Raw genomic sequence first — 22,852 nt, 5'->3', positions numbered from 1 at the left:
TCATCTCACATGTCATTAGAGCCTTGACCCTACCGAGCGTAGACGTCACAGGAGGTGTCAGAACTGACTGCAGAGGCTTCAGCGCAAGGGAAGCTTCAGGTCAGACCTGAGCTCTGCCTGCCTGCAGATCACTTTCCCAAGACCAGGTGGGCCATGGAGGGAACACTGTGCCCTACAGGCTTCTGAGAGAAGCCAGCTGAGAGTGCTGCTTCAGCGTTTTCTCCTTGCAACAGGTATCGCTGAAGTGGGGCAGAGGTGGGAGGGTGAGACATGAGAGAGCCAATGAGGCAGGGTAGTTACTGATGCCCAGCCAACTATTAAACTAATTAAAACAATTTAAACTGTTAAGAAAATTTTTGTGGTTTTATTGTATCATGAGGCATTGAAACATCTGAACAAATCAATATCTCGTTGGTGAGGCAGCTGCTTTCTCCTTCACTTCTTTGGGTTACTAGAGCAACTTGTCAGTAGATTAAAAAAAAAAAAAAAAAAAAGACAACCTTTCGCATTACTTAAGTCTTTCCAAGGCATGCGCTGGTACAACACAAACTTCTCCCATCAGATGCAACTAGTCTAGCGTCCAAACATCATGCACAATACCTCGGCAGCAGTAGCGCACTGCGCCCACTCCCACCGTGGCCCTGCTCATTTGTGTATGATATTTGGAGCATCTGGAGGAGCATGAATAATATCGGGAAGAGGAGGGAGGAGGAAACAGCATGAGTGCCTGGCTGGGAGGAGGTCAGCCGAAGTTGTGCAGGGCAAGCCTGAACATGTCATTGGTGCAAACCCAAGCATCATTGATGTTCTTTAATAGGAACATCTGGTGGAACCCCATGATGGGGTCTTCATCGGCCTGTGAGGAGAGAGAAAATGGTTCAGTAAGGTGGCCAAGGAACAGGAAGGGTGTTCAGCAGGAGGTGAACGCTGACTCTGGGATCAGGCCCTACAATTTGGACGCAAATCCTAGGAGAGCTAAGGGGTACTTGTGACTGTGAATTGACACAATGTATGAAACACTAAACTGGGCACTAAGCTGGGCCTTGAGATGGCAGCTCACACTGCTATGTACACAAACTGCAGAACAACTCACCAGTTAGCTACAGCAACAGAGCAGAGAACGTACATGCCTCTGAACCCATGTTTCTGGGTACAAATGATCAATTTGAAAGAGTTCTGCAGCACTTACCATGTAACTCACAGTAATCTGAAAACTAAACAATCTTAGTGTCTGATTATGCCAGTTAGTCCAACCAGGAGAAGGTACTACTAATACTGACTATGGCCAAGTACGTGAGAAAAGGCTCAAAACCAAGCTCACACTGATTGCAGCTCTACAGGGGAAAAAAACCAATGCAGCACTATCAGGTAATCTGTTTCTTGTCATGTAACATATTTGCAACGAAAAAAGAAAGGCGAGAGACTTCCACCCAAACTGCAGAATACCCAGATGAGGCCTAGTTGAGGTAGGAGCCCAGCCAACCGACAGTGTTTCTAATATCACTGTTTTTTCCAGGAATTATCATCAGCAAGGAGGCAAATCAGTCTTTTGGGGGTTGGACAAAAACACCAGAAAGAACCTGAAGCCAGGTGGGAAGAGGCACTGCTAACTGATTCCGGCCTGGGAAAGTGGGCACTAAGACCCCAGGAGAGAGCTCCTCACTCCCAAGGTCTATTTGAGCACACTCTCTGGGCACGGTATCTTGGACAGGCAGGAGAAACTAACAGGAAAGAACAGGCCAGAAGGCAGGTCCGTCTGGGTCCACTGGAGAGGCCTAGCCCCCCCCCCCCCACTTTCTTCCACCCTTGTAACGGACTCAAGAAGCCCTGCCTAGCCTAGGGAGAAGGCATGTGGGCCTGTTATTCTGGGCCCCATGACACCACAGGCCCAGGAGGTTGGAACCTGGTTAAGGGGCAGCTCATTTGTCCTGCTTTGGGAAGGAGGAGAGGCTTTTTTTGGAAATCAAGAATCTGACTTCAGCCTGTTAGAGCATAACAAGGAGTTCCTGCAGGGTACGGGACCACAGGAAGGCTTTGAAGGTAACAGGTCTTGAGAAGTGGAAGGAGAACTGCAAAGAGAAGCAAGAGTTTCAGGAATCTGCTTTGCTCAGCAGGTGGAAGAATCAGCAGCCAGCTTGGGGAGTGGCAGCATGGACTCCAGCTCAGGATCAGCTGCCTGCAGAAGGCCCACCTACACCTTGGGGCAGTGCAAAGGCCCAGTGGCTTGGATCACAGCCCCATCCTGCTCCTATACCTCTTGTCCCTTTTCCAAAAATGCTCTATACGAGTGCTCTCCAATAGGACTTGTTGCAATAACAGAAATGTTCTATGTTTGTGCTGTCCAATAGGCAGCCACAAGCACTTGAAGTATGACTAATGCAACTGAGGAACTACATTTTAATTTTATTTCACTTTACTTAATGTAATTTAAAAATCACCACATGTGGCTGATGGCTGTTGTACTGAGCTACACAGCTCTAGGCATCACTTTGGGTGTCCCCTGAGAAGCAGGACAGCAGCACTATTACCTTGAGCTGGCCCACAACCATGCTGATGATGCAGCTATCTGGCGTGGGCTGATGGTCCTGCGCCGTGATGCTATGCTGGATTTTCTGGAACGGAAGGCTCTGCAAAGGAAAGAGTGGGTGGTGGGCTGTGGCCAATGGGGTGGGGAAGGAGCTGCCTGCAGCCCAGCCCTGGCCCTTACTTACAGACAATTTCTCCACAATGGCAGCTTTCCCCTGGAATTGCTGTCCTTCCCACGTAAGGCATGACGCGTCAATCTGAAAACCAGGAAACCTGGGGTCAGGGCTTCAGAGCACAAGGAGTATCTCTGAGGCCCTGAAAGGACCCTGAAAAGGGTCTTGCTTGGGGAAATTAGTTCATGTCTTAGTTTCCCTGCCTGTAAAGAAGGAAAATGAGGGTAACTTCCAAACTTTACAGGATGAACATCTTCTTTAATTACACCCCAGCACTGCAGAACCCAAGCTCTGAAAGACTATGTAACAAAATACAAACTTATCAATAAGTTCACTTCCCACCTTTTATTCAAGAAGTTGTATGGCCTTTGATATGCATGAGCTCCAGGCTGGCTATATGTGGCCAGGGCTCAGTCAAAAGCCATCCTGCTGCATGGTCAGTCAGCACCAGTCCCAGAAAAGCCATCAGTGAGTTCCAAAGAGGTCCTTCCCATGGGGTCAGAGAGGAATGGAGGCTGACAAGGCCTTGCCTGGGACCCTCCCTACCATCAACATGTAACCCACTACCTTCACTTCTTCCCCACCCCATCTCTCCTGCCACAGCCTTCAGGGGCAGAACTCAAAAGTGCCTCTGCTACTTACCAGCTCTGACATTAAGCAAGCTACTTTTTTTTTCTCCCCCTGAGTCTCAGTTTCCTGATCTTTAAAAGGAACATGTGCTGAGGTTTATATAAAATGACATACATAAAGTACTCTTTTAGGACCTTGCTAACTCTTCTCTGGGTCAGGCCTGCTTTAACTGATTTTAAAAGCAATATGGTAGAAGTGCCAAGGATCCCAGAGTCATACCAGTTTGAGTTTTTAAAATTCTCTACCTATGGTAATGACAATCAAATACCTGTGCTGGATTTGTTCTTCCACTGGTAAGATCCTTTTCTTTTCTTCAAAATTTCTGAACTGGCCCTGACTTTTTGGAGGGAGACACAAAGGAGTTTGCCCACAGCCCAGTCAGGCTGCAAGGCTATGCCGGATGACTCCTACCTCTCCTATCCTGGGCAGACCTGCTAGGCGTGGCCTGATCAATCACATTTCTGTCTTGGGCAGGGTCAAATACAATTAACTCTTGGTATATATGAACATCACTAAAATAGCAGCAAATCATACCTGCATAGAAGTGTTTCTCAAGACACACCAACCTCCCTGGACTAACCCCATTTGTTTCCCATGAGCATTCAGCGGCTTTTGGCCCCCCAAAGGAAGGTGGCCCTGGGGCCTCCAGGAGAGATCAGCGGGGCACTGATGATGCTTATAGCTGCTGCCTCCAGAGGGCACCATGAGCCCTAGCCTCTGTCTGCTGCTGCCCAAACTAGAACAGAGGCACTCCCAGGACCATGGAATGGCAAGCCCAGAACCTGCTGCCTAGGGTATCAGAATCCAGTCTTATAGATGACAGAAAGGAATGTGTGGACCAGGGAGTTGGGCTAGGCCTTAAGCCCCCTGTGCCATGGAGAGTAGCTCAGATAAAAGGGGACAGCCAAATTCAGTGAGGGCTGCCAGAACTTGTGAACTGGAGGCACTGGCCCAACATCTGAATTGATTCCCCGAAGTCCCGTTCTGGTCCTAGAGCTGAAGACTTACATAAATTGCGCCTAGTTGGGTTCTGTCGTTATCAAATAACTGGTAGTAATGTTGAATGAAGCTGGATCCAATCTGCTCCCAAATTGGCTTGTCTCCCATTCTGGAGCGTCACCCGGCCTCGTTGAGACCTGCAAGTCCAGTGAGACAGGGAGGGTAGTGTTGGTACCTTGGTACCGTGGAAGCAGGAGGTAGCCAGCCAGTCTCCTCACTGACCCCCACCCCTCCCAGACCTCCTTGAGTAGGGAGTCTTTTGCTGAGGTCTGTTCTCCCAGGAAACACAGAGAGGGCCCAGGGAACTGCCAGGCGATCCCTCAATACAGACCAGTACAGGGAGCCCAGAGGTGGACCAGACCCAGACCCTCCTTTGAGGGGCTCTCGTGGATGAAACAGCAGGATGGGTGCTGAGGGTGGAGCCAGGACAAAGGAAGGTCAGAGCAAGTCCAATGGAGGGATGGGCTTTTAAGGAGGAGCTAAGCACTCTCCCCATATCTTTTCATTTAATCCTCTCAACAACCTGCAAGGCTGTTGAGAGTTATTGCTATTCTTCCCACTTTGCAGGTCGGGAACTACTGATGTCTGTATGTGGAGTGTCTTCTATTGCAGCCTTCAGGCCCACTCCTTGTCCTGCTGAGACTCAGCACTCAGTCCCTCAACACTGCCCTCCGGGCTTACTGGCAGGTGGAAGAAGACCCAGTGGGAGTGGGGGGAAATGGCTCCTCAAGGTCCCAATTGCAACAAAGACAGCGAGTGACTCCCCCCGCACACACTTGGTCTTAAGGGGGTAGTTTACGTCTTTGAGGCCAGGTGACATGATTTCGTCACTGATGGGGGTTATATCTACCCACTTCAGAGCTGGAACCATGGGTTCAGAGGATCACAGGTAATAACAGAAATGTTGGGAGGGGAAATGTGTCATGTCTTCACATCCCCATCCCAGCACTCACTCCATCAGAAGGGCTGCCCCTCTCCAGTCTCTGAGCGGGGGGAGGAGAGGGAGGGGTGGGCCCCCCCACTACAGATATCAGGGACCCCAGGCTGCTAGACGGAAAACCCAAGCCCCAGATGAAAGAGTCGCTCACGCTTTGGCAGGCCCGGGTAGGGTGGCGTGCATCTCCCTGCAGGATCCATGACAGCAGACCTGTGTGTTGCTCTGTAGTCATCTCTGACTGTAGAGGAGCCCACCCCCTCTCTCCTAATAACAAGAACTCTGAACCAAAGCAGTAAGGAGGTGGGTTTGGCCCTGGCAGACAACCATTGGCAGTAGTGGGATCTCACGCAAGTCACTGCACTTCTTAGGGCCTCAGCCCCCTTCTCTGTAAGAGGGTGGAACCCTGAGGTTGCCAGTGGTTGTGGTCTCACTAAGGGAACCTAGTAAAGCCCTCAACTCAACATGGTTAAGTGCTAGTTTGCTCCAGTCCCTATGACCTCACCCAAGGCCAGAAGAGCCAGAGGGAAGGACAGTGTTAGTGGGCAGTGGCTTATCCCCAATCCAGCCAATCTCCCTGACTGTGACCAACACTCCAGCCAATGAGGGGCCAGGAAGCTGAGCCAGCTTTATTTTAGGTCCCCTAGGAAGTGGTGGCACTAAAAATAGCAGCTCAGTGCTGGGATGACTAAGAAATGTCCAGGAAAGTCTAAAACAAGCAGAGGAGAAAGCTTGGACCCGGTCATGCCTGCTTGGGACAAGGTGTGTCCCAGTTCACACTCTGCCAAGAAATACATCAACAAATGGGAAAAACATAGGATCAACAGCTGGTCCCAGCTGCTCTGTCTTGGTCACATTTCCAAGGGGTCAGACTGTGACTGTACCACATGCAAACTTGGGTTACTGGAGGCAGGACACAGCCCCACATCTCGCATCTCTGCCCCTTCCACCCTAGTATTCACTATGCTTGGCTCACTCATTGGGGCCCAACCCTACCACGTCACGCTCTCAAGATGCCTTGCTGAGCATCTTGAACTCTGTGGCAGGGGGAAAGCTGGAGGAATGGATGAGGGCCATCTCCCCCTCTGTCCTAAGCAGCCCTCAGGGAAGGTCTTGGAGAAAGGAGTATGCCAGTCAGAAGAAACAACATTAGCAAATGTCTAGAGCCTCAGAAAGAGATTAGGGCAGGAAACTGAGAAGCTGGAGATGGAGGATGAGGGGAAATAAGGCCAGAAGCTGATCCAAAGAAAAAAAAAAGTGGCGCTATGTGGTGGGACAGTGAGGTGAAGGAAGTGGGGGGGTGTTTTTTCCTTTTTCAACATTGTTCTTAACAGTGTGATAACATGCTAATACAAAAACTACTTGGCAGAAGTAGTGGTAGAGTAAAGAGGTGGAGGGATAAAAGGACAAGAAGACCCCTTTGGCCCGGTGGAGTGGGGCAGGGCAGAGTGAGCTCTCCTGAGGAACAGGACTGCCCAGGGGCTCCCAGAAAGTGGGAGAAGGAACCTTCAAAAGAATGTGGACTGAAGACTTTGCTTTAAAGATGTCAAATGGGGCCGCTGAGGCCAACACCAACCTCGTTCGAGGCCTTCTTGACCTTGATGTGTTTATTTCTATGTCGTGACCACATCGCCATGTGGTCAGATTCCACTGTCAGCCCACTTTACAGGTGGGAAAACCAAGGTTCAGCTGGTTGCCCCAAGCTCACCCAGTACATCAGTGCTGATACTGGGTTCTCTGGTCAAGGTCACTGCTTGCTTTCTGCTAACTTTGCATCCCTGAGCTCTAAACCACAAGGCTGTCCATGTCCCTCCCCTACAAAACCCTCACCCTTGGGTTAAAGGTCAAGCCCCCAAAGCCCCACAGGTGGCTATTCACACCCGTCCCTGACTCCTCAGCCATTCTCTCCTATCTCCATCCAGCTCCACACATAAACACACCAGAACTCTCTGAGTGCTTGCTCCCTGTGTCTTTTGCACAGGTGAGTCCTCCTGCCGTGATGCCCGCCCTCCCCTCAGGTCACTGTTCAGATGCCACACATTTGGGTCCTCCTTTCCAGACTCAACTGTTGACTCCAACCCCATGTGCAAGTGCAAAGCCGTATCAACACACCCAGGGCTCATTCCTCTGCCTAAACACAGCTCTGGGCTGTGAGGGTTCCAGTGTGGTTCCTGCCACACCCAACCCCACCCCCTCAACCTCCCAGCACAGAGTCCAGCAAACTACAGGATTTATAGTTTCTGACTCCAAATCTTCCACAAAGCTTTGCACTCATAGCCAGGAGGCAGCATTCCTGAGTCCAGAAAAAGCAACAGGGTGCAAAGCCCACCTCCCATCCCCATGCAACAAAGAGGAGAGGTGGGCCAGGCTGGGAGGATGTTTCCCAGGATGGCCAGCCAGCCCTGACCTTGTTTCTAATATATTTATTGTGGAAAGGACAGCCTGGAAAGAAACAAAATGCCAAGGCTGAGGGGCAGCCTCACATCAGATTGGAGAGTGACCTTCATGACAGCTTCTCCTACAGCTCTTCCAAGAGGGCTGCTGACCACACCGTCTCCTGCTTCACTTAGGCTGACTAAGGCCAGGCTCCTCGAGGAGCAGAAATGACCTTCGTGACCTCTCACCCACTGAGCTTCAGCCTTCACTGACCCTTAGGTCTCTGTGGGTGCAAAGACGCTCTAAAAATGTCTCATAAACCATGGCCCTTTCCCAATAAATTTGCGCAGAGGCAGAGGTGCCCCAGCCTTGTGAATGATTTCAAGTCATTCATACTCCCTGAGGTTGTCACAGACCCCAGGTTAAAACCTCTGGCCCAGGAGATTCCATTGGGTAACAGAAAAAACTTCATTTTTATCCTCAAATTCTGGGTCAGTGTTTCCATATTTTGAAACTTGAAACAGCAATGTCCGGCTGATAATGTCTCATTTTCACTAATGTGTATTACGCGTAGAAATGTGCTAAGGGCTTTACATGCATTTGTTCTAACACCCTGTGAGTCAACTCCCATGTTAGAGATGAGCAAAATGAGGTCCAGCAAGGTCAGCTAATTTGCTCAAGGTCACAAGCCTAATAAATGGTGGAACTGGATGGAACCAGGCTTAGTGGACTCCAGAGCCAGGACTCCCAGTGATAACTAGTCTGGAGATAAAAATGAACAACATGGGGGCTTCCCTGGTGGTGCAGTGGTTAAGAATCTGTCTGCCAATGCAGGGGACACGGGTTCGAGCCCTGGTCCGGGAAGATCCCATATGCCGTGGAGCAACTAAGCCCGTGCGCCACAACTACTGAGCCTGCGTGCCACAACTACTGAAGCCCACACACCTAGAGCCCATGCTCTGCAACAAAAGAAGCCACCACAATGAAGCCTGTGCACCACAACGAGGAGTAGCCGCTGCTCGCCACGACTAGAGAAAGCCCGTGCACAGCAATGAAGACCCAACACAGCCAAAAATAAATAAAAATAAAATTAATTAATTAAAAAAAAAAGAACAACATGTAGCGCTGAAGCCCTGATCTCTGACCTTGGCTTTCTCGGACAGGGGCAAGACAGGTCTGAACCAGGGCTTCTGCCTCCAAACAAAGGCACCAGGCAGACTGCCACACTAAACAATGGGTGTTTTCACGGGAGATGATCTCACAGTTTTCCCAAATCTTCAAAGTCACAACCCCATTCTACCATCTCAGCAAAACAGATATAGATGCTGGCCTAGCTGGACCTGGGTCAGGGCTGGAGGCAGGAGAGTGATGAGGAAGAGGACATTACTGACTCCAGAATAATAAAACAGAAGGATGCTCACCTCTGAGGGCCCATCACCGGGGTCCGCAGAGAATGCCAGATATGCTGAGCTTATAGTGGGACCCTTGAAATTGGCACCAACCATCTCTATTACCCTCACACCTACTGTCTGCTAGGCCTCCAAGAGCCCTGAAGCAGAGGCTGAGAAGGACTCCGACAGGTGGGACTGACAGACAACCTTGGCTTAAACCCAGAGCACAGGCGAGCACTGTGGAGAGTGAGAGGGAAGGCTGCATAGTGCCTGTCCTTCAGGAACAAACTGCACCTCTTTCCATGATCTGAGGGGTGCTGTATATCCTGTCCTACGGCCCTCCAATGACTTCCCTTCCCATTCCCCACTGACAGTCTCAACCATTTATCCTGCCTTCAAGGCCCTGGGTGACCTGGCTTCCCAGCTATCCAACCTTGTCTCCTGCCACCCACTCCTTCCCGTCCTCTGCAGCCACTCTGGGCATTTTCCTGTTTCTGGAACATGTTGAGCCTGTCTCACTGGAGGGGTTTGCAACTGTTGATCCTTCTACTAGATCACCCTTCTTCGTAGATCTCCATGTGTCTGCCTCCTTGTCACATATGTGTCAGGTCAAATGTTACCTCCTCATAGATACCTTCAGACACTGTGACCACTCCGTCTAAAGCAGCCACCCATTTACTCACTTCACCACCCCGTTTCATCTTCTTAGCACTTGTCACTGCATGAGATTGTCACATTTACATATTTGTTTATGGTCTGTCTCCCTGACTGGGGCACCCCTGTTCCCATGGTGCCTGGCCCAGCCCCTGTGCTCTGGAGGAGTGAGTTCTGGGCAAACCCTGTTCAATTTAAGTGGCCAAGTGACCCACTTCCCCTCCTCCCACACCTTCTGTCCAAGTTGTCAGGAAACAATCCTTTGCCTTCCACCCAGCCATCTGTCTGAGGCGTGTGGGAAGTGGGGCTTAGCCCCAAACACCCTCCCTCCCCCCACAAGGCTCTGATCACCTGAGGGACAACTGGGGCTGAATAGCAGGCACACAACCACTTCCCTCAAAGGCTTGGCCTCTAGCTTGCTTCTCCTCTCCCTCATGGTATGACCCTCTGACCCTGTCTCTTCATCAGTAATTATGAGGATGTTGAGGGGTAATCAACTGAGGGTATAAAACAGGACTCAGCTGTAAGCAGTCATTGGCAGGTGCTAGGTGAATACTAGGTCAAGAGCTAGGAAGAAGGTGGGTATCTCAGTCTCCTGTAGGGACACCACACTAAAGAGCAGCCTTGACCGAGGACTGGCAACAGCCTCGTCCACCACTCCCCTGCCTGAAGTTGCGAGGGAAGTCAGCTAAGGTCTGCTGCCCAGATGGCTGGCCAGGACAGAACCCTCTCCTGGGGCAGACCCCTGATGTCTAGGTGCCCCCAGCACCCTAAGGGCCTTTTCCTTCTCTTCTATTTGAAGAAAGGGCTCCAGAGATTTCAGGCTGCCCTGGCTGGCCCAGAAGGTGAATCCTGAGACCTGCATTGTAGGCCCTCTGCTCCATGCTTATTCAGTCCTTGAGTGGCCACCCCTTCTCAGGTGGCTCAGGGATCTCTCAGGCCCCCGTCCTAGAGAGCTCCCATCCATGAACTTGCTGGGTCATGTACTGTAAGTCAAACTCCTGTAAGCCAAACAGTCACATGTGTTCTCTCATTGGAGTCTCACAGCCCTGTAAAGCTGGTGTGATTAGTGTAACTCTGTAGATGAAGAAACCAAGACTCTGAGAGATTAGGAAAGAATTCAAGACCACAGAAGGCCACTGGCATAGTCAGCATTAAAATGTCCACAAAATTGGCCTGGACTGGAGCAGCTGAGAGCCCATGTCAAGCAGCAGAAAGCATAGATGGCAAAATGAGGCTGTGAGGAATGGAGCCCAGGCCTTTTCTTCCCCTTTGAAATCAGCAAGCTCCATGGCCATCAGAACAGAAGCCTCTAAGTGCATGCTCAGCCTGTCAAAGCAGGTTTACAACCTACAAATGAGAACTTGCCTTGACCTGGGCCTGACCATCTCTGCAAGTGAACCAATGTCTCTTTACAGACATCCTTCCAGGGGGCCACAGTTTCTGCCCTGGTGAGACCCAGTGGCTCTAATGCAGTACCTGAGGCTTTAAGAAACAAACATTCCAGAATTCCCCCAGTTTACTGAGGCAAACTACCCTCAGTTCCCAGGTACCCTGGACACACCCCTCTCATGAGGGGAGGTTCTCCTTCTCCAGCATAGCTCCCACTCCAGCCTGGGTGCTTAAGGAGTTGGTACATAGCAAGTACCAGCAACAAATAAAGAGAAAGGCCTAGGGTAGTGAGAAGGGCCAACCCCAGCTCTCTTGTGTTCCTCTTCCCTGGCCACTAAGACACTTCCCTAGTTGTAGCCAGACCTGAGCAAATGATTCCTCCCAGGAAGACACATTCCAGCTGATAGGGTGAGAAGGAGAAGGCGCCACACAGACCAGGTGGTAAGGGTGATGACCAGAACGATCAGTCACTCCAGACTGACTCCAGGCCTGGAAGTCACTGCAGGGATAACCCACTGCTGTGGCCTCCCTCAGGGAGAGAGTCTTCAAGAATTCCTGTCACATATGGTCAAAGCAAGAGAATCACAGAATCTCAAAGTTAGGGAAGGGGTAGTCAACTCAAATCCAACTCCACACACACAAACATCCTCAAATGGCCCATCAGAAAAAAATAACTTTAAAAAGAGGCCCATCAGCGTATACGACAAACCCACAGCAAACATCATTCTCAATGGTGAAAAACTGAAAGCATTTCCTCTAAGATCAGGAACAAGACAAGGATGTCCACTCTCACCACTATTATTCAACATAGTTTTGGAAGTCCTAGCCATGGCAGTCAGAGAAGAAAAAGAAATAAAAGGAAAAAAAAAATAAAAGAAATAAAAGGAATACAAATTGGAAAAAAAGAAGTAAAACTGTCACTGTTTGCAGATGACATGATACTATACATAGAGAATCCTAAAGATGCCACCAGGAAACTACTAGAGCTCATCAATGAATTTGGTAAAGTTGTAGGATACAAAATTAATGCACAGAAATCTCTTGCAGTCCTACGCAATAACGATGAAAAAATCTGAAAGAGAAATTAAGGAAAGACTCCCATTTACCATTGTAACAAAAAGAATAAAATACCTAGGAATAAACCTACCTAAGGAGACAAAAGACCTGTATGAAGGAAACTATAAGACACTTATGAAAGAAGTTAAAGACAACACAAACAGATGGAGAGATATACCATGTTCTTGGATTGGAAGAATCAATGTTGTGAAAATGACTATACTATCCAAAGCAATCTACAGATTCAATGCAAACCCTATCAAATTACCAGTGGCATTTTTTACAGAACTAGAACAAAAAATCTTAAAATTTGTATGGAGACACAAAAGACCCCGACTAGCCAAAGCAATCTTGAGGCAAAAAAACGGAGCTGGACGAATCAGACTCCCTGACTTCAGACTATACTACAAAGCTACAGTAAAGAAGACAATATGGTACTGGCACAAAAACAGAAATATAGATCAATGGAACAGGATAGAAAGCCCAGAGATAAACCCACGCACCTATGGTCAACTAATCTACGACAAAGGAGGCAAGGATATACAATGGAGAAAAGACAGTCTCTTCAATAAGTGGTGCTGGGAAAACTGGACAGCTACATGTAAAAGAATGAAATTAGAACACTCCCTAACACCATACACAAAAATAAACTCAAAATGGATTAGGACCTAAATGTAAGACCGGACACTATAAAACTCTTAGAAGAAAACATAGGAAAAACACTCTTTGACATAAATCACAGCAAGATCTTTTTTGATCCACCTCCTAGAATAATGGAAATAAAAACAAAAATAAACAAATGGGTCCTAATGAAACTTAAAAGCTTTTGCAAAGCAAAGGGAACTACAAACAAGACGAAAAGACATCCCTCAGAATGGGAGAAAATATTTGCAAACAAATCAATGGACAAAGGATTAATCTCCAAAATATATAAACAACCCATGCAGCTCAATATCAAAAAAATAAACAACCCAATCAAAACACGGGCAGAAGACCTAAACAGACATTTCTCCAAAGACATACAGATGGCCAAGAAGCACATGAAAAGATGCTCAACATCACTAATTATTAGAGAAATCTAAATCAAAACTACAATGAGGTATCACCTCACACCAGTTAGAATGGGCACCATCAGAAAATCTACAAACAGGACTTCCCTGGTGGCGCAGTGGCTAAGAATCCGCCTGCCAACGCAGGGGACACAGGTTTGACCTATGGTCTGGGAAGATCCCACATGCCACGGAGCAACTAAGCCCGTTCACCACAACTACTAAGCCTACGCTCTAGAGCCCATGAGCCACAACTACTGAAGCCCGCGTGCGTAGAGCCTGTGCTCCACAACAAGAGAAGCCACTGCACTGAAAAGCCCGCCTGCCACAACGAAGAATAGCTCCAACTCGCTGCAACTAGAGAAAGCCTATGCACAGCAATGAAGACCCAACGCAGCCAAAAATAAATAAATAAAACAAATAAATTTTATTTAAAAAAAAAAAGAAAATCTACAAACAACAAATGCTGGAGAGGGTGTGGAGAAATCGGAACCCTCTTGCACTGTTGGTAGGAATGTCAGTTGATACAGCCACTATGGAAAACAGTATGGAGGTTCCTTAAAAAACAAAAAATAGAATTACCATATGACCCAGCAATCCCACTACTGGGCATATACCCAGAGAAAACCATAATTCAAAAAGACACATGCACCCCAATGTTCACTGCAGCACTATTTACTATAGCCAGGTCATGGAAGCAACCTAAATACCCCTCAACAGACGAATGGATAAAGATGTAGCATACACATACAACGGAATATTACTCAGCCGTAAAAAGGAACGAAATTGGGTCATTTGTAGAGATGTGGATGGACCTAGAGGCTGTCATACAGAGTGAAGTAAGTCAGAAAGAGAAAAACAAATATCGTATATTAACGCATACATGTGGAACCTAGAAAAATGGTACAGATGAACCGGTTTGCAAGGCAGAAATAGAGACAAAGATGTAGAGAACAAACACATGGACACCAAGAGGGGAAAGTGGCAAGGGGGTGGTGGTGGGATGAATTGGGAGATACGGACTGACATGTATACACTAATATGTATAAAACAGATAACTAATAGGAACCTGCAGTATAAAAAATTAAATTAAATTAAATTAAATTAAAAAGGAGGTCCATTGGGCTTCCCTGGTGGTACAGCGGTTGAGAGTCCGCCTGCCAATGCAGGGGACGCAGGTTCATGTCCTGGTCCGGGAAGATCCCACATGCTGCAGAGCAGCTGGGCCCGTGAGCCATGGCTGCTGAGCCTGCACATCCGGAGCCTGTGCTCCACAACGGGAGAGGCCACAACAGTGAGAGGCCTGCGTACCGCAAAAAAAAAAAAAAAGGAGGCCTATCAGGAGGTTCAGCTCAACCTCAGCACACAGAAATCCTGCCCAACTTTCAGTGTCCATCCTGTGGAAAACTTTTTGGATCCACTCCCCTCTCTCCAAAAGGACTATTCCCTTTCACTTACTTCTGGGGAGAGTGTCCTTGTCTGACTCTGGAAGATGTCCTGATATTTATCACTCCAGGAGCACTGGGCACTTGAATAAGTGACCTGAGAGGGTCTCAGAAGAGACAGAAGCCACAAACCCAGGTTCCAGGCAGGGAATAAGGCCACACACCGCAGAATGCTGGTGAGACTCTCAGGCACCAGGAGAATACCCAGCAGAGACCCCTGAGGAATGCAGGAGCTACCGACAGAAGACAGCTGCTAGACTCAACAGCCACAGCAATTTGGAGTGGTGACAGCCAAGTTTCTCAAGGGACCCCAGACTTTCCTGGCCCTAACATCCTGAAGTATACCTTGTTTTGTGGTTTCTCCAGGCACTGGAGAGGAGAGTGGGCTCACTAACAGACTTTCCTCTCTGGTGCTCTACTCATTCAGAAGCCCCCTCTTTTGCAAAGGGCCAAGAGCCCCTTGTGGGTCCCTTCAAACTTAGCCCTCAGCACATAATAGCAACATTACCTCTGTCTCTTCCACTACTGTGACATCCTTTCCCCAGCACCAGGACTTGGTAGGATTCATTATTCTACCTCCAGCCTCAGCCCAGTGGGCTGACATATAGAAAGCGCTGCAAGAATGGTTGCTGAATAAAATGGATCATTGGTGTAAAAGGAGAAAAAAAAAAATGCAAGCAAGATACTAATGCCTCAGTAAGGGTATTCCAGAATTTTTTGATACAAGGTGCCTTCCAGTTCTAAAATTTGAGAATTCTTTCACTTAAATCATTCTTCCCATCCCAACCCACCAACTGCAAAGAGAGAATAAAGTGAAACGTGGCTCATAGAGGAGAGGTGGTCTCCATGTCACTAAGGGACCTAGTTGAGCTGGTTGAGAACCCAGCATCCTCACAGCCTGCCCGCTTGCTTACGCAGCCATATCCTGACTGTCCCATGCCAGGCCCCACCTCCCAAGTCAGCCCTACATGAATAGAGGGTGCAGACTGATTCTGGAGAACCTCAGGGTTCTTTAACGATTGGAATGAGAGGGAGGGACCTGAATTCCTCCTGTTCCCAAGTAACCTTTGTTCCTTTTTCCCAAGGAACAGCAGCATTTTGACCTTGAAGAAAACCCTTGTTTTCAAGTCACCTAGGGCTTTGCAATGTGTGAACTAATCCACAGCCATAAAGCCTAATTCACCTGACACCAGTGTCCTAGAAAGAACCAACCCAGACAATCTCAAGGTCTTGGAACAACTACTTATAGCACTAAGAAATCCAATCACACTGATCCTATTTGTGTCCTGTGGGTGGTCCCTCCGTGTTGCCCACCTCCACTGGCAAACCAGGCCTCTCCTAAGTCTGCTGAATGAACCTGACACCCATGTGCTCGTGGGCTAGGATGTGGACTAGGAGGGTTGAGTCCAGAGAGAACGCAGGCCTTGGTGACGAGATCTGAACAGAACCTTCCTTGCCTGTCTTCCTTAACCAGGGAGAATGCAATTCAACTGCAGGAAAACTTCCAAGGCTAGAGTTCAATGACCAGAAAAATATTACCTGGGGAAATACTCAAGGGAAAAAAATTCCAAGGATGGTGGCTTCCTGCATTACAGGCCTAACTCAACTCTCCTAAAAGAACTGCATGCTGCTGAGGTCAGGTCTGCAGAGACTTAGCTGCTTCTTTATCCCTGCGAGAACTGTGGCTCAGAAGCTACATTGGGGTCAGAGGAATCAAGGCTTAACGAACTGTCTCTTCTCCATATCCCATGGTCTTCTCTGGACTTGTCCCTTAATTTTATCACCAATCAGGAGTGCCTTTACAAAGCCTGCTAGAAGACTACTCTATGGCTAGATACTTCCCTACTCCCAGAAATCAATGGAGTCCTTGGAGCCATCATTAAAGGCAATTTCCCAAGGCCCAACCAGCTTCCTGCCTGTTCATAGGTCACTCAGTTGTTGGAAAGTGAGCAGGCAGGTGAGGGAAGCCTGACTTTGTGCAGCCTCCAGCTCTAGTCCTGCCACCCAGGCTTCAGAAGGGCCTCACAGAGCATCAATCTGAGCCCCACAGCCCAGATGTGCCCTATGCCCAATGTTGCTTGCAGCCCAGCCTCTTGTTTGGCACTAGGCTCAGGGACCTCAGACCTGGTTTCTACTTTCCCCTCCATTAAACCCTACCTTACCGTTACCATTCTTATCGAATCATCCTCCTCTGTGGGAAAAGGGCAGATGACTCTGGGAGGGGCAGAAGTGAGGATTAGGCTGTGCTGAAGAGATCTAACGATGTGTTGGAGGCTCACACATTCAGCCTTACCTCCTTGGCTTCTTCCCTCCCTTCCCTCCCTCCACTAACGCGGCCGGCCAACCCACCCACGGCTGGGGCCTGATCACTGACAGAGAGAAGGGCGGGGACTGAGCCTACGAGTCCGGAGCAGCCTCATCTCATCAAGCCAGATCCTCCAAGACTGGCCGGGGATGAAGTCCCACGTGGAACCCCCTCCCTACCCCAGATTCCCTGACCCTGGCCTCGATGCAGGAGAATCTGAGTTCCAGAGTGGGAGATAGGTTTCGTGCACTCTCAGCGGGCAGACAAGCAAGGGAGCGTTCACCTACATCCTAGCCGAGCTATAGTTGAGAACCGGGTGAGGGTAGGGCTGCGGCAGGCGGGCGCCCTTACCCAGTGCTGACTCCGGAGCGGGCCTGGTGGCACCTGCCCATCCCCGGATCCTTGGCAGGCGGGCGGCAGGACGTGTGGCTGGGGTCCGCCCGCTAGCCTGCCTACAGAGTTTGCAGGACTCGGGCTGGCCGGGCTAGGCCAGACGGGGCGGGGCCCGGAGAGCCCCATCCGGGTGGTCCAGAACAGAGAAAAAGGCCCGGCCCCGGCGCGGTCCGGTGTGCCCGCCACGGGCACGGTACGCCTGAAATGGGTTCCTAGCTGTCTCTGTGTTCCCCCTGGCCGCCGCCTCAGAGGACCGACGGGAGGCGGAGCCGCGCGCGACACATGGCCCCGGCCCCGCGCGGCTTCGGGCCGCCGGGGGGGGGGGGGGAGGGGAGGGGCGGCCCTGGGACTCGCAGCTGAGGCTCCAGGCGACCCGGAGCGCGGCTCCTGCGGCCCAGCCCCCGCCCCAGCGCGCTAGCCCAGACACTCACCCGAGGGGCTGGCACGATGGCGGCAGCGGCGGCGGCAACCCAGCGCGGTCTGCGACCGACTGTCCCTTCCCCCCTGCCTTCCCTTGCCACCCCGCTGCACTCTGGGAAACGCAGTTCCCCCCATTCTCCTTTTTGGCATAGGTGCGCCAGGAGAAAACTACAGTTCCCGACGTCCTATGCGCCGAGGCCCAGACACGGCCCGCAGCGCGGGAGGGGAGACTAAGTCAGGGAGGGAGGCCGCCGAGGCGAGCCCCTGAGAATTGTGGTCTAGCGGAAGCCTCTGGAACACCCGAGCTTGGCGCCAGGCGAGGGTCAGGGCTCAGTTATCGCCAAGTCCCAGCTGGTCCGGCCCAGCTCTGGTTGCGCGGCCGTTCGGTGTTGGCCCCGCCTCCGTGGGAGCTCGGCCTGGCCCCAAACTGGCCTAGCCGCCCCTCCCTGGGCCCCTGAGCTGTTTCCGCTCGCAAAGCCCCCTCCCCTTTGGTGCTCTGGCCGCCCCTGCAGCCCCTTCGAGTGTTGCTCTAAGGCCAGCCGGGGCGGAACGCACAGCTTCTGTTTTTCCCAACATTCTTGCGCCCTGCCCGGTGCTAGTCGGACCCAAAGATGGTTTCAAGCAGGCGAGGCTTTTCTTGGGCTGGAGACAAGATTACTCTTTAGATTTCTGCAGTTAGGGTCTACAAGACATTCTCACAAGTTTGGTTTTTGTTTTTTTTTCCAGCAGGCATGGCAGCTAAGAGTTTCATTTTTATTAAGAGAAAAGAGTAATAACTGGCACGCCCAAACCTTCCCCGTGATTTAAGTGATAAAATTGTCCATAATCTCCCTCCCGCCCATTGCCCTTTCCTTTCCACCCCCATTTTTATCGTTTCCCGGGCAACGCAAACTCTTGAAGTAAGGCCTGTCTCTAGTTCAGGCCTGCTGGGGAAATGCTCTGCAGCTAAGCCAGGGGGATCACAGGTAAAGTTTATAGCAACAAGTCTTCTCCTGACCAGAGATCTCTCAGTTCTCTTGTACTTCCAGAAGGGTCCTTCACAGATCCTCAGTCACCCCCACCGCTTCTCCCGGGAATGCCTCATACGACCAGGCTAGGCTTCTGTTTAATTAAATCCCAGATCTGTATTACTTTGCCTGACTAGATTCTTCTCTTATTACTCAGTCAGGGAGACTCTGTATTGCCCTGCTTGTGGTGTATCTAGGACCTCCCTTGCTCTGAGCTGTCCTCCTCCCCTCCAGAAGCTAAAACACCAGATAGGTTGTGTGCTCACAACATCCAGACACCAGAGTCCTAGCCAGTCTGGCCCTCACCCTCTCCTGGGAGTGCTGCTGAGAGGTTCAAGTGAGCCAAAGCTGAAACAGTCTAAGTCCCTTCAACACACAGGAGCTAAAGGACACACTAAAGAGCATGGCTTGGGCCTGGGAAAGTGCTCACTCCTAATGAAGGAGGGTGGGGACAGTTGAGCAACTGATCCAATACCTACCCATAAAGGGCTTCAGTCCCACCTGGCCTGGAAGGTCACTGCTGTGCTTCCACCACCTTAGGACAAGCCAGAACTAACCCTAGGAAGGGAGAGATACAGTCCCTTCCACATCTAGGTACTGCACATCCTATCTCCCACCCCTCCTCCCCACCACAGACTTGTTTCTCAAGTCAGTGCCAAGGGACCAGAAGGAGAGCAGAAATTAGAGACATTAATTTTAGAGTCATTCCAGTTTGAAACCACAGGGAAAGACCCCAGGTAAGTGGCTTTTTCCATAAGTAACAGAGAAAGGAGTCATATGCTTTATGGAGCCCAGTAAGTGTCCATTTGTGCCCCAACACCCATGTTAAACATGGCTAGCTTTAAAGGCATTTGTAGCTAGCTTTGAGCTAAATTACTTGGAACTATAGATAAAAATGTCACCTTGCCGCTACAATATCCAATCTAAAGAAAGATGTTAACAGCCAAGAAAATGAGTCAAGGGGTCACAAATCCCAACTCCTATGCTTAAAGTCCTCTATGGATCCACCTCCTTCACAATGGAAGTGTACCAAAGTCAAAGGTATCTGTATAAGAGTCCATGGCTGGCTCCAGCTACGGTCTTCACTGATTTAAGTAACTGCATGCCCATGTGTGCCAGACACCATACTAGGCCTAAGGGCTATAATAGTGAGCAAAATTCAACTCCAACTGAAAATTCTTAAGGAATTCAAAACCCTCAGAGAAGTGGGCTGCCACAATTCAGTTTAGTTCTCAGTTGCTCCTTCTCCCAGTTGAAAGGACACAGGGAGCTAACCCATGGATGAACCAGGACCATTTGGTGCAATTTCCAGACCCTTTGGGGTGAGCTGCAACTCTGCAAAGACCTTATGAGGCCAGGGTCCTTGTGCTTAGGGCCTCTTTATGGAGAAACCTAGTCACTGAAGCATCTCTACTCTCAGGGTCAGCCTGGTCCTTGAGACCTAAGGCGGCGAAGGTGGAGGCCTATCAGGAAGTCCATCTCCCCATGTTTCAGGGACTCTTAGCTGAGTCCTTATAAAAATAAATTGGCGAAACCCAAATAAAAACCTTACTTTCTGTTTAATCTGTTTTGCCAAACAAACACAGTGAAAACTTTAGTCTGACTAATTGTACAGAAAATAGAATTTGTAACCAGTAGCAAACATAACAGGATAGACCTAAGTCCCTGGCAAGCTGGATCTCCATCAACAGGTCACCTAGATCCCCTTGTCGATGGCCTCCTGGGAGGGAGGTCCTAGGAGGCAGAGGCACAGATCTGCCAGTCCCCATCAGAATCACAGGCTGCACCTGGGAAGGAAAAGCACAAAAAGTAGAACTGATGTTACTTGGATCTCTTATCACTACACACAGAAGAGTTGTCTCTGATTGCCGGCCAAACTCAAGGTTTAGTTGTTTTCCCAAAGTCACAGTCCTTGGGCATCTCGCCTGCATCCCTAGGGGATAAGTTTCAAGTTCAGTGGTTCTGAAGCCTCTGCTTAACCAGAACCTGCAACATAAACTTGGGGTTGGGGAGTGAAGGTAGGGAGGGGTAGACAAAGTCATAATTGCTGGTGTCACCAGTGCAGAGTCTGAGATCCCAGACTTCAGGACCTTGCTTCAGGAGGAAACAAGAGAGGGTGCTTGGTCACCAGCAAAAGAGTCCAGCTGCCCTAAGGCTCAGTACTGCCAACCAGTGCCCCAGGAGTATGAGGGAGTTCAACAGCGGCGGCCTCAGGTCCCTCTAAGCTGGCAGGAGTCTGGGAGTCCCGAAGGCCGAAAGGGGACTCGTTCACATTCCGTGCTTCTTGCGGATGACAGCCATGGCCAGCAGCCGATCCTTCTCGCGTAGTTCTTCACGGAGTTTGGCTTCGGTGAGACGCAGGTGACGGATGCTGCCCTTCATCTCCTTCATCTTCACCTCCATCAGCGCCAGGATGTCCCGCTGCTCGTTCAGCTTGCGCAAGAGCTCCTCCTCTGTTGTGCCTGACGACAACGAGTACGAGTGGTCGGAGCCAGTATCAGGGAAGCCCTCTTCCCCAACCACCACCAACTGGGGGCCCATGGGGCACTCGGCGGCCTCCAGCCCTGCTGTAGCAGCCTCTAGCTCCGACGCAGCGGCTGCGGCGGCTGCGCCCTCTGCGGCCGCGAACTCCACTTGCACCGTCAGGTCAATGGGCTTCACATCTTCTCCCGTGGGAGTGGTGGGAGCCGGAGGCACGGATCCCGGAGGCTGGCTGCTGTCCACAGCAGCCTGAAGGGTGAGGAGCACAGCCGCAGAAGCAGATACCAGGTTCGGCTGCAGCTGGGCGGTCTGGGCAGTGGAGGCGGACGGCGACGGCTGCTGCTGCTGCTGCTGCTGCTGCTGCTGTTGCTGCTGCTGCTGCTGTTGTTGCTGCTGCTGCTGCTGCTGCTGCCTGCGGCGGGCGGCTGCGGCCCCCGCGGGTCTGCGTGCTACTTTGCGCTCGTTGACGCCGCGCAGCGGGAAGATGGTGGGGACCCGCACCGTGTAGGTTTTGCGGCCGCCCTGGAAGTGAACACTGCAGAGACGGTGGCCCGTGGTGGGCTGGAAGGTGGAGAAGCACCCACTGACGCCGGCACGGGACACATTCTTGAGCCAAAGGCGCCGCAGCTCAGCGTCCTTGGGAAACGTGTAGAAGTGCAACGCCTTGTCCCGGTGCGAGTTGTTGTAGCAGCCTGGCACGCAGCACGTAAAGCCAGGCATGGCTGCGCCGCGCGGCCCGGCCCGGCCCACCGGCCTTCTGAGCCTTTCGACGGCCCGGTCGGTATGCCGCCGCCCGCCCCCCGACGGGCGGCACCGCGCGAGGCCTTCGGCGGCCTCCCACTACTGCCGCCCGGCGCGGCCGGCCTGGCCCGGCGCCCCGTGCCCAGAATACGCCTCCCGTCGGCCCGCGCCGAGCCTGCCGCCCAGCCGCCCGCCTGCGCTCCAGAGTGGGCCCCAGGGACGACGCGAAGGACCGCCTGGGAAAGAGGACTACGCCCCCCACAATGCACCGCGGCAGAAGCCGCTCACTTCCGGAGCGGGGGCGCGCTTGTTCCGGTCTCTTTGCAGGGCACCGCGACAGCCCACATAGAGCGGACTTTTCCCCTACACGGCTCACCCTCGGCGGACTAGAGAGGCGTATTCGGTTGGAACTCTGTCGCTTGGAGCGCCCTTCGCAAGGACCTGGAATCCTGATGGGGGTCGGGCGGCGCGCGTCTCTCCAGTGCGCAAGCGCCCTGGGCACATGCCCACGGAAACTACAAGTCCCGAAATGCCTTGCGCTAAACTTGGCGGCTGCGGCCTGGAGCGCCGCCTAAGGGAAAGGTCGCATTGCAAGCGGACCAGGATTCGGACGAGGTTGTGTTGTTCGCCGGAAGCGGTACCCCAACCCTGAGCTGCTGAGTCCACGGCATTCCTGCGGGGGAGGGGAGGAAGGACCTAAGCCTCAGCGCCCCAGAGGACCTCAGGGAGCCCTTTTGTCTGCATTGGAGACTCTCCCCCAACTCAGATGCCGCTTGCCTTGACTGTCTTATTGACCTAAACATAGTCATCACTAGGCGCCTACTGTGCACCGAGCATAGTGCAGGGAGTTGGGAACCTTGCAGGAACCATACCGACCCGG

The 22,852-nt window shown here is 51.1% G+C and overlaps 2 protein-coding genes across 3 annotated transcripts; both read right to left on the bottom strand.

Annotated features, from left to right (window-relative positions):
* Positions 1–330: 330 nt before the first annotated feature.
* Positions 331–17,847, bottom strand: NUTF2 (nuclear transport factor 2). Of its 2 annotated transcripts, none has more exons than XM_032614273.1 (5): positions 17,755–17,847; positions 4,338–4,465; positions 2,712–2,783; positions 2,529–2,627; positions 331–856 (listed from the first exon to the last, which is right to left on the bottom strand). In XM_032614273.1, the coding sequence occupies exons 2-5, from the start codon at positions 4,434–4,436 to the stop codon at positions 743–745; spliced, it is 384 nt and encodes a 127-aa protein (XP_032470164.1). In that variant the 5' UTR covers positions 4,437–4,465; positions 17,755–17,847; the 3' UTR covers positions 331–742. The 2 variants fall into 2 exon arrangements, with proteins under 2 accessions (XP_032470164.1, XP_032470165.1); XM_032614274.1 differs by lacking the exon at positions 17,755–17,847 and adding an exon at positions 5,417–7,017.
* A 2,443-nt stretch (positions 17,848–20,290) lies between these two features.
* Positions 20,291–22,206, bottom strand: THAP11 (THAP domain containing 11). Its single transcript, XM_032614349.1, has one exon. The coding sequence runs from the start codon at positions 21,949–21,951 to the stop codon at positions 21,019–21,021; it is 933 nt and encodes a 310-aa protein (XP_032470240.1). The 5' UTR covers positions 21,952–22,206; the 3' UTR covers positions 20,291–21,018.
* Between the last annotated feature and the right edge of the window lie 646 nt (positions 22,207–22,852).

Source organism: Phocoena sinus, chromosome 19 (assembly GCF_008692025.1).
Source record: "Phocoena sinus isolate mPhoSin1 chromosome 19, mPhoSin1.pri, whole genome shotgun sequence".
NCBI lineage: Eukaryota > Metazoa > Chordata > Mammalia > Artiodactyla > Phocoenidae > Phocoena > Phocoena sinus.
Note: the sequence above shows the minus strand (reverse complement) of the source record. Positions and strands in the feature narration are given on the sequence as shown.

What these genes read in the sequence shown, in the direction of transcription:
- NUTF2 (XM_032614273.1), bottom strand. Translation starts at nt 4,436, where the DNA reads ATGGGAGACAAGCCAATTTGGGAGCAGATTGGATCCAGCTTCATTCAA. An exon ending in CCCAACTAGGCGCAATTTAT is followed by an intron (nt 2,784 to 4,337) that starts GTAAGTCTTCAG and finishes CCTGGTTTTCAG; the next exon opens with ATTGACGCGTCATGCCTTAC. An exon ending in TGGTTGTGGGCCAGCTCAAG is followed by an intron (nt 857 to 2,528) that starts GTAATAGTGCTG and finishes CTCTCCTCACAG; the next exon opens with GCCGATGAAGACCCCATCAT.
- THAP11 (XM_032614349.1), bottom strand. Translation starts at nt 21,951, where the DNA reads ATGCCTGGCTTTACGTGCTGCGTGCCAGGCTGCTACAACAACTCGCAC.